The 9,732-nt window shown below is 66.5% G+C and overlaps 1 protein-coding gene across 1 annotated transcript; it reads right to left on the bottom strand.

Moving 5' to 3' along the window:
- Positions 1–8,990, bottom strand: LOC129736216 (cadherin-related family member 5-like). The gene is made up of 16 exons (XM_055712262.1): positions 8,888–8,990; positions 8,446–8,544; positions 7,394–7,611; positions 6,733–6,792; positions 6,535–6,627; positions 5,933–6,019; positions 5,721–5,831; positions 3,947–4,117; positions 3,773–3,863; positions 2,877–2,983; positions 2,492–2,692; positions 1,973–2,104; positions 1,693–1,771; positions 1,059–1,252; positions 771–791; positions 1–528 (listed from the first exon to the last, which is right to left on the bottom strand). Exons 2-16 carry the CDS (start codon positions 8,504–8,506, stop codon positions 79–81), a joined length of 2,076 nt encoding a protein of 691 aa, XP_055568237.1. The 5' UTR covers positions 8,507–8,544; positions 8,888–8,990; the 3' UTR covers positions 1–78.
- Positions 8,991–9,732: the final 742 nt, after the last annotated feature.

The following is a 9,732-nucleotide window of genomic DNA, read 5'->3' as shown; positions in this document are numbered from 1 at the left end:
CCCCGCTGTCGCTCCAGGTGTTTATTGGTGCCATCGCGACAGCAGCTGCGCTCCCCCCGGCCACCCTGCGCCCCCCCCTCAGCACTCGATGGAGTCCTCCAGCAGCTGCAGCAGGGTGGGGGGCACCCTGGGGCCCCCCATCGCCGCCTCCTCCAGGCTCTCCTCGCTCACCTCCTCCAGCGCTGGCAGCACCGCTGGGGGCCCCCCGCGCCGACCCCCCACTGCAGGGCTGCCCCCTGCCTCCCCGCCGCCCCCCACCACCTCGCTCGGGCTGGGGGGGCTGGCTGGAGCAGGGGGAGGAGACTCCTGTGGGGATCCCCCCGGGGACCCCCCCGGCCGCCCCACTGAGTTTGCCTGGGGTTTGGGGACTGGGGGGAGCTGGGGGGCAGGCGGAGGGGGAGGCGGTGGTGGTGGTGGTGGCGGTGGTGGTGGTGGTGGTGGTGGTGGGGCAGCCTCGCCCCCCTCACTGTACCCCTCGTTGGGGTAGTAGAGGTTGGGGGGGCTCGGGGACGACTTGCCGGCAGGGACCTGCAGGGGGGTACAGAGGGGTCAGGGGTCCCCCCCATGGGACCCACCCCCACCATGGGTCACCCCCCCGGCACCCTGCACCGGCACAGGGACCCCCCAGCACCCTTTTGGGGGGGCTCAGAACAGGGTGATGCTGTGCTGCCCCTGCCCCAGCACCCTTTGTGAGGGGGTTGTCAGGGCAGTCTCCCCACCCTTGGGGGGGGGGGGTGGTGTCAGCGGCTGGAACCACCCCCAGCACTCACCGGCTGGAACCACCTCAGGCTCTGTGGGAGCGGAGAGAGGGACAGAGGCGTCAGGTGGGGAAACTGAGGCACGGAGGGGCCCCTGCCCTTCCCAGCTCGACTCTACTTTCGAAGACACCACCCCCACCCCCCGCGCTGTAGAGCTAGGAATATAGCTGGGGGTGGTGGTCAGGGACAGGATGGGGGGGCTTGGGGTGCAGGGAGAACTGGGGGTCCGGGGGTGTTGGGGGGTGCAGGGTGGGTGCTGGGGGATGTTGGGCTGTGGGGGGGCTTTTGGGAGGCCCCTACCACGTTGGGGTGCTTCTCGATGGCCAGTGCTGCCCGGTCAGCTGTCTCCTGCTGCCGCTGGCGCTTCTTCATCAGCCTCATGACGAGGAAGAGGCTGGCGGCGGTGAGGAGCAACAGGGCCCCCAGCCCCCCTGCTAGCACTGCCGTGTTCACCGAGCTCCGGCCTGGCCCCATCTCTGAAGGGTCCCGTGGGGCTGTGGGGACAGGTGAGAGTGGGGGGGGGGGGGGCACACTGCTGGGGGTTGGGGGGGCCTGACAGGGGGGACCCCATTGCTGGGGGGGGCCTTGGTGCTTTGGGGCAGGAGGGGACCCTGGGGGGGTGTGTCACTAAGCTATGGGGTAAGACGGGACCCCATCCCATGGCGGGTCACAGGGCAAAGGGGCAGGGGGGACCCCATTGCTGGGGGGGGCCTTGGTGCTTTGGGGCAGGAGGGGACCCAGGCGGTGTGTGTCACTAAGCTATGGGGCAAGACGGGACCCCATCCCATGGCGGGTCACAGGGCAAAGGGGCGGGGGGGACCCTGGGGGTGGTGTCACAGGGCAAAGGGGCAGGGGGGACCCTGGGGGGGGTCACAGGGCAATGGGGCAGGAGGGGATCCCCATGGGGGCACAGACAGCCCCCCCCACTCCGTACCCGCCTGCCCTGGCCACAGCACCTCCAGCTCCACTGTGGTGTTCGCTGTCTCCCCCGACTCCTCATCCCTTGCCAGCACCTGGGGACAAGGCAGTGACACCAGAGGGGGGACACAGGGTCCCTCCTGCCCTGCCCCCAGACACTTGGGTTCTTCCCCCAGTGTCTCCTAGCCCTCAGTACCCCCAGCCCCCCAGCGCCCCCCAGCCCTGGTGACCCTAATGCCTCCCAGTGTCCCCTGTGTCCCCCAACCCTGGTGCCCCCCTGCCCCGCCATGTCCCACCTGCAGGCGGTAGGTCTGGGCAGGCCGCAGGCGGTCGGCGCGGGCCACCAACAGCCCGTTGGGCATCACCTGGAAGAGCTGGCTGTGGTTGGTGCTGGGGCGCAGGCTGTACTGCACCTGGGGGTTCACACCCTGCGTGGGGGGGGGGGGGGGGGGCACCCTGCTGAGCATCCTGCCTACAGCCCTGCCCAAACCCCTGTCCTCATCCCCTGCCCTCATCTCCTGCCTGCATGCCCTGCCCACATCCCCACCTGCAACCCTGCCTGCACCCTTGCCTACATCCCTGCCTGTGCCCCTACCTGCATCCCCTGCCTGCATCCCTGCCCACATACACTGCTCAGACTCCTGCCCGCATCCCCACCGGCATCCCTGCCTGCATCCCCTGCCCAGACCGCTGCCCACATCCCCATCTGCATTCCTACCTGCATCCCCTGCCCAGACCCCTGCCCGCATCCCCACTGGCATCCCTGCCTGCATCCCCTGCCCAGACCCCCGCCCGCTCGCCCACTGGTCTCCCACCTCAGGGAAGTCAGGGTCATGGGCGCGCAGGGCCAGCACGTGGCCACCGAAGGTGAGGAGGAGGGCAGCCTCACGGGCGCCAGCGGGGACGAAGGCCTGGTACATCGGGTGGGCGAAGCGTGGCGGGTGCCGGTTGGCAGCCAGCACCCGCACCACCGCCTGTGTCACTGCATACTTGTTGGCGTCGTTTACCTGCGAGGCCTGGGGGGGTGGGGGTGTTAAGGGGAGGACCCAGGTCTGAGGGGTGGGGGACACCCAGGTCTGACCCGCTGCCACCCAGTCTCCTGCATCCATGGGTGCTGCCTGGCAGCACCCCAGCCCCCACGCCATGGGTGTCCCTCAGCACCCACCACCCCAGGGACCCCCAGCCCCTCCAGCCCCCCACCATGATGCTGAGGCTGATAGCAGGTGTGCTCCGGCTGCTCTCCACCGCCTGCAGCAGCGTGATGGCTCCTGTCATGTTGTCGATGTGAAAGCGGCCGCTCTCCTGCCCTGAGGACACACACACACGCCCCCACTGAGGCTAAACTGGGGAACCCCCCACACCCCGTCACCCACACCCTGCCAAAAGGCATTGTGGGAAACTCCCCCCCCTGCCCTGGCCATTCCTGAGGGAGGGTCCCTAATGTGTGTGTCATCCCCCTCACCTTCATACCTGGCCCCCCAGGGCTGGGAGGGCACCCCCCCTATTTTGGAGGGGCACATGGTGTGTGTGTGTGTCCCTTATTAACCCACTGAACACCAATACGGGGTGTTTAACCCCTCAGGTGCTGGAGCACCCTTGGGTGTGCCAGAGTGTGCCCTCCCGCCCCAGTCACGCTGCAGCCCCCCCTGTAACGGGGGGGTTGGATTAGGCCCCCCCCTTCTCAATCCCTTTATACAATTTGCACTTGCAAGGTCTCATTGGATCCTGGCAATTGGATTGTGCCTGCACCCACCCTCCGACACAGACCCCCCCGGCACTGCCTGCCCCAGGGACTGGGGGGTGCAGGAGGGCACTGCCCTGTGAACCCCTAACCCCAGGCACTGTGGCCAGCTCTGCCCACCCATGTCCATGCCCACTCATACCCACCCAGCCATGCCTACCCACACCCGCCTGTGTACCTTCCCACCCGTGTCTGGGTGTCCCTGCCCATGCACACCCACCCACCGATGCCCACCTATGTCTTTGTGCCCTGCCCATATGTCCCTGCCCACCTGTGTCCATGTGTCCGTGTATCCCTACCCACCCATGCCCACATGTCCCTGCCCACCCGTGTCCCTGCCCACCTGTGCCCATACCTGCCAGCAGGGAGTAGGTGATGGCCGCCCTCAAGCCCCTGTCCCCGTCCTCAGCGTAGACAGAGCCAGGGCTGAAGCTCAGGGGTCCCCCCTGGGTGGGGGGGACACAGCCAGCTCAGCCCTGCAGGACTCCCCCCACCTGGCCACCCACCCCCAGCATCCCCATGTCCCCACCTGGAGCTGGCCCTCTGTGACATTGGCGGTGTAGATGGGGCTGGTGCAGATGGTGAGGCCATGGTGGGTGCGGGGAGTGCAGGGCAGGAACTGGGGGTACTGGTCATCCCCATCCAGTACATTCACCCGGATGTGGGCAGAGGCATTGAACCGCTCCTTGGTGTTCATCTCCTGGGGACAGACACATGGATGGACGGATGGATGGATGCCCTGGGGGCAGATGGCTCCCCTGCTGGGGGGCAAGCCCTGCCTGTGCTGAGCCACTGAGTCTGCTGGAAAATGGGAGGGGTGCTGCCTGGCCAGGGCACAGGGACCTCCAGGGGACAGGGACACCCATGTGACATGAACCCCCACGCTGCAGCAGGAATGAGGTCACCAGTTCAGGACATGGTGGGGGTTCCCAGAGGTCTCAGCCCTGGGTATGGGGTGCTGGTGGGTGGGACAGGGGTGGTGCCCCCCCCAAGCGGTGCCCACTGGTGCGGGGGGGCAGGTGCCAGTGGCCCATTAAGGAAATGAGGGGGATTGAGGGCAGGTGCCAGGGGCTGACGGGATCATGTCACCCCCAATTAGCAGGGACAGTGGGGATAGGCCAGCGGGCATGGGGGGGCCGTGCTGGGGTGAGGGTCACACCCACACGTGTGCACTGTCCCTGTGGCATGGCAGTGGGAAGTGCTGGGTATGGGGTGGGCACGGGGGCCCCCAAGGATGTGTCATGGGCACAAAGTCCCAAGAGCCCCAGCAGTGGGGCTGCACAGGCATAGCGTGGAGACAGCGTGGGAAGAGGGGATGCAGGGACATGGGATGGGCAGAGGTGACACGGCATGGCCATGAGGTCCCCGGATGCATGGCAGTGGCGCTGCATGGACATGGGGTGGTGATGGAATGGGCATAAGGGGCCACAGGGACATGGGGTGGAAATGGCAGGGACACAAGAGACACAGGGACATGTAAAATGTAAAAATGGCATGGGCAGAGGGGACACAGGGACACAGCATATCCACAAGGTCCCCAGACCCACATCAGCAGGGCTGCATGGACATGGGGTGGAGATAGCATGGGCAGAGGGAACACAGTGATATGGGGTGGGTGCAAGGTCCCCAGACTCACAGCAGTGGGGCTGCGTGGGCACAGGGTGGAGACGCCATGGGCACAAGCAATGTAGGGACCTGGGATGGAGATGGTGCGGACAGGGGAGATGTGGGGTAGAGGTGGCAGGGATATGAGGGGACACAGTGACACAGCATATCCATGAAGTCTGAAGACCCACAGCAGTGGGGCTGCATGGACATAGGGTGGAGATGGAGTGGGCACAAGGGACACAGGAACACACAGTGGAGATGGCATGGACTTGAGGGAAGCAGGGACGTGGGGTGGAGATGGGGTGGGCAAAGAGGACACAGAAACATGGCATGGCTGCAAGGCCCCCAGACCCACAGCAGTGGGGCTGCATGGACATGGGGTGGAGATGGTGTGGGCAGAGGGGACACAGTGACACAGCATGTCCATGAAGTCCCCAGACCCACGGCAGTGGGGCTGCATGGACACAGGGTGGAGATGGTAGGGACATGAGGGATGCAGGGATATGATGGGCTAGGCAGAGGGGACATGGCATGACCATGAGGTCCTCAGACCCATGGCAGTGGGGTTACCTGGAGACAGGGTGGCAATGGCATGGGCATGAGGAGACACAGGGACATGGGGCAGGTGCAGGGTCCCCATCCCCACGTCAGCAGTTTGGCGTGGGCAGGGGCTCCCACGGTCACGGGGGGCTCACCACGGCGGTGACCACCACCTCCAGCTGCTGCCTGCTCTCGAAGTCAAGGGCACGTGCCAGCACCACCTTCCCGCTGTTGGGCAGGTCGATGCGGAAGAACCTGGCGTCGGGCTGGGGGCAGGCAAGGGGCTCAGTGCTGGCAGATGGCCCCATCCCCCCCCGCCGCCCCCGCGTGGCCTTGCATCCCCCCTCATCCCCGCCCCCGGGCTCACCGAGGCCGTGTCGATGACGTACATCAGTGTGTCCCCGTCCGCGTCCTCTGCCTGTGTGCTGAACACCACCGAGTGCACGGCCGCCAGCTGATGGCACCGACCCGTCACCACCCGCACCCCCAAACACACGCCAGAGGCCCCAGACCCATATAGGTGTCCCCATCCCTCTTGGGTGTCCTCTGTCCCTTCTGGCTGTCCCCACCCCTCTTGGGTGTCCCTGTCCTTCCTGAGTATCCCCATCCCTCCTGGGCATCCCACCTTCTCCCAGCACCAGCCCAGTCCCCATCCCCACCATCCCTATTCCCATGCCTGTGCCTGTGCCCATGGCCAGTGCTGTCTGTGTCCCCATTCCTGTCCCAGTGCCCAAGCCTGTCCCCATGGCCATGCTTATGATGCCCCTGTCCTGGTGCCCATCTGCATCCTTGTCCCCATCCCTGTCCTCACCCTCATCCCTGTCCCCATGCCCATGCCTACAACCACCCCTTGTCCCGGTGGCCATCCCCATCCCTGTCCCCATCCCCATCCCCATCTACATCCCCAATCCATGGCCATGGCCATCCCTGTCCTGGTGCCCATCCCTGTCCCCATCCCTGTCCTGGCACCTCGCTGATGTTGTGGGTGAGGACAGTGGCTCCCTGGAAGTGAGGCCGGTTGTCATTCTCATTGAGGACCTGGACGATGATCCGGTACTCAACCTGTCGGGGGACATGGAGGGAGGACACAGGGGTGACCCAGAGTGGGACCATGCCCCATGGAGCAGCCAGTGCCCCTTGGACTTCCCAAGGACATGGTGGCCATACCGGGGAGAAGCCATCCTCGGCACACGTCAGGGCCACCATCAACACCGGGGACTCCAGCTCCTGTAAGGGATGGGGCATCAGGCAGGGGGACACAGGAGGGCTGCCCCATGGGGCCACCCCCAAGGGGTCCCCCACCCAGGTAGGTGCAGGCTAGGTGCTGGCTGGATGAGGGTGTAGCAGGTAGATACAGCACGGACACGAGATGGAGGGCAGCACAGGATGGATGTAGGATGGATAGATGGACAGAGGATGGACGGAGGATGGATAGAAGGTGGATGGAGGATGGACAGAGGATAGATGGAGGGTGGGGAGAGGGTGGACAGAGGATTCAGGCTGGACTGTTGGAGGATGGAGGCAGATGAACACATGATGGAGGTGGGTAGAGACATGGCAGATGGAGAAGGGATGCAGCTGGACACATGATGGGTGCAGGGTGGAGTCAGGATGACCGAAGGATGGATGCTGGCTGGAAGCAGGTGGACACATGATAGAGGCAGGATGGAGGCAAGTGGATGGAGGCAGGATGGATGGAGAATGGACATAGGATGGGTGGGTGCAGGTGGATGGAGGATGGACAGAGGATGGAGGCAGGTGGACACACAAGGGTGCATGATGGGTGCAGGATGGAGGGCAGTGCACTGGAACAGGGTGGTGGCAGCACCTCACGGTCCAGGGCCCGCTCAGCCGAGACGTTGAGCCGCACACTGCGGCCATCCAGGTAGAACCAAATGGCGTCGGCACCAGCCAGGCAGAGTTGGAGCCCAGCGCTGCCCGTGTCCCCTGCCGCCGGCAGCTGGGCCACCAGGCTCCCATGGGCGCTGTTCTCTGCGATCTCCGTGAACAGGTTCCCAAAGCTGCTGCACCCGTCGCCCCAGGCTGCTGCCACCGTGGGGTCAGGGACAGGGACGTGTGTCCAGCCATCCCCTGTCTCCCTGCCCATGGGGTACACATCCCCAGGGGTCTCCAGCTCCTGATTGCCATCCCTGAGGTCCCCGTCCCCTAGATGATCATCTTTGGGTCCCCAGCCCCTGGTTCCCCACATCCCATATTCCCATGCCCAGGTCCCCACGCCTTAAGGTCCCCATGTCCATGATCCCCACTCCCAACTTCCCACTCTTCAGTCCCCATGCCTCTAGGTCACTGTCACCTGTGTCCCACTCCCTGGACCCCCATCTCTGGGTCACAGCATCCCCCTGGGTCCCCACCCTTTGGTCCTCATGCCCTCAAGTCCCTCACTCTCAAGTCCCCATCCCCAGGGTCCCTACACACAGATGCCCATCTTTGGGTCCCCAACTACAGGGCCCCTTTCCTCAAGTCCCCCCTCTCTGGTGACCCCATCCCCTGGGTCCCTGTTCATGGCTGCCACTCCCAGGATCCCTATAACGTAGGGTCCCCAACTCCAGGGTCTCCTTCCCCAGGCCCCCATTCCTTGGTGAACCTGTCCCCTTGGTCCCCATCTCTCATGGTTGCCACCTCCACGGTCTCCACCTCCAGGTTCCCCTTCCCCAGGTCCTTATTCCCTGGTGACCCTGTACCTTGGATGCCCTTCCTTGGGTCCCCACCTCTCATGGCTTCCACCCCCAGGGTCCCCTTCCCCAGGTCCCCATGGCCCAGGTCACTGTCCTCACCAGCCACTGCGTCCCTCCCACCTCCATGCCCCCAACCACCCCCGGTGTCCCCAGCATCCTCAGTGCCACCTCTGCTCATGCTCACCTGTGGCCAGCTGCAGTGCCAGGCAGGCAGCCAGGAGGGCCGGGCAGGACGGTGCCTCCATGGGGACCGGGAACCGGGGACGGGGCCCTCGGTGGCAGCCTGCAGCCGGGAAGGAAGGAGTGGGGCTGGCACGGAGCAGGGCTGGCACCCCGGCTCTGTGTCCCCATCCCTTGCCCCCTGTGCCCCCACCTTTGTGTCCCATCAGCCATGGACTCATGCCTGCCACCCTCAGGTCCCCATCCCTGGTTCTCTTCCCCTAGGGTCCTATTCCCTTGGGGTCTTCATGCTTGTCCCCACCCTTGGGTCCCTGTCCCCAGGGTTCCCTTCTCCTGGGGTCCCCATGCCCATGTCCCGTCCCTGTTCCCATCCCATGGGTCCCCACCACAGGACCCTGTGCTTGGGTGCCCCTGTTACCAGAGTGTCCCCGTCCCGGTGGTCTCACCAGCCTCGGGGACTGGGGGCTGGCTGGGCCCCGGCGATGCAGGGGGTGATGTGCCTATGCCAGGCCGGCCCCGCTCCCTGTGGGACAGCTGCGTACCCCCCGCCCCGTCCCCTCCCGCACCGCGTGCCCTACACCCTGTGCTGTGCACCCCCGCGGGGTCTGCAGGGCTGGGGTCCCCTCCAGCCTCCCCGGCTGTGGGGGTGGGGACCATATGGCGCCCCCACCAGCCAGATGCTGGTGCTGCCACCCCAACCCCCCCGCCCCCCCGCAATTAGCTGCGGCTAATTAGGGCAGGGGGAGGGGGGCTTTCCCCATCTGCCACCCCGACACCCCCGACAGCGGGATAGGGGGGGTCCCCATGCTGCCCCGCTGGGTCCCCCCCCGCGTTGGGGGGCAGAGGGGAGACGCGGGGTCCCCTCCTACCCCGGGATCCCTCGGGGGGTCCCCCCGCGCTGCCGCAGCCAGACCCACCCCCCGGCAGAGGACCCAGGAGTCTGGACTACCCCCCGTTCGCAGGCTGCCCTCCGGCCCGGGACCCCCACCCCAGGGCCCCGGTTCCCCCCCCCGGCCCCCCGGTTCCCCCCCCCCCGGCCCGGCCCCCCCTTACCTGCCCGGCGCCGCCGCCCCCGGCGCTGCTGCCCCTGCCCGGCCCGGGACGGGGGGGCGGATCAGCGGGGGCGGCGGCGGGCTGAGCCGCGGCGGGCGGGGCTGCCCTGCCTGCGCTGCCTGCCCTGCCCGCGCTGCCCGCACTGCCTGCCCTGCCCGGGGTACCGCCTGCCTACCCTGCCTGTGCTGCCTGGGGGTGTCTCCTGCCCGCACTGCCTGAGGTATCTGCTGCCTGCACT

This window comes from Falco cherrug, chromosome 5, assembly GCF_023634085.1.
Source record: "Falco cherrug isolate bFalChe1 chromosome 5, bFalChe1.pri, whole genome shotgun sequence".
NCBI lineage: Eukaryota > Metazoa > Chordata > Aves > Falconiformes > Falconidae > Falco > Falco cherrug.
Note: the sequence above shows the minus strand (reverse complement) of the source record. Positions and strands in the feature narration are given on the sequence as shown.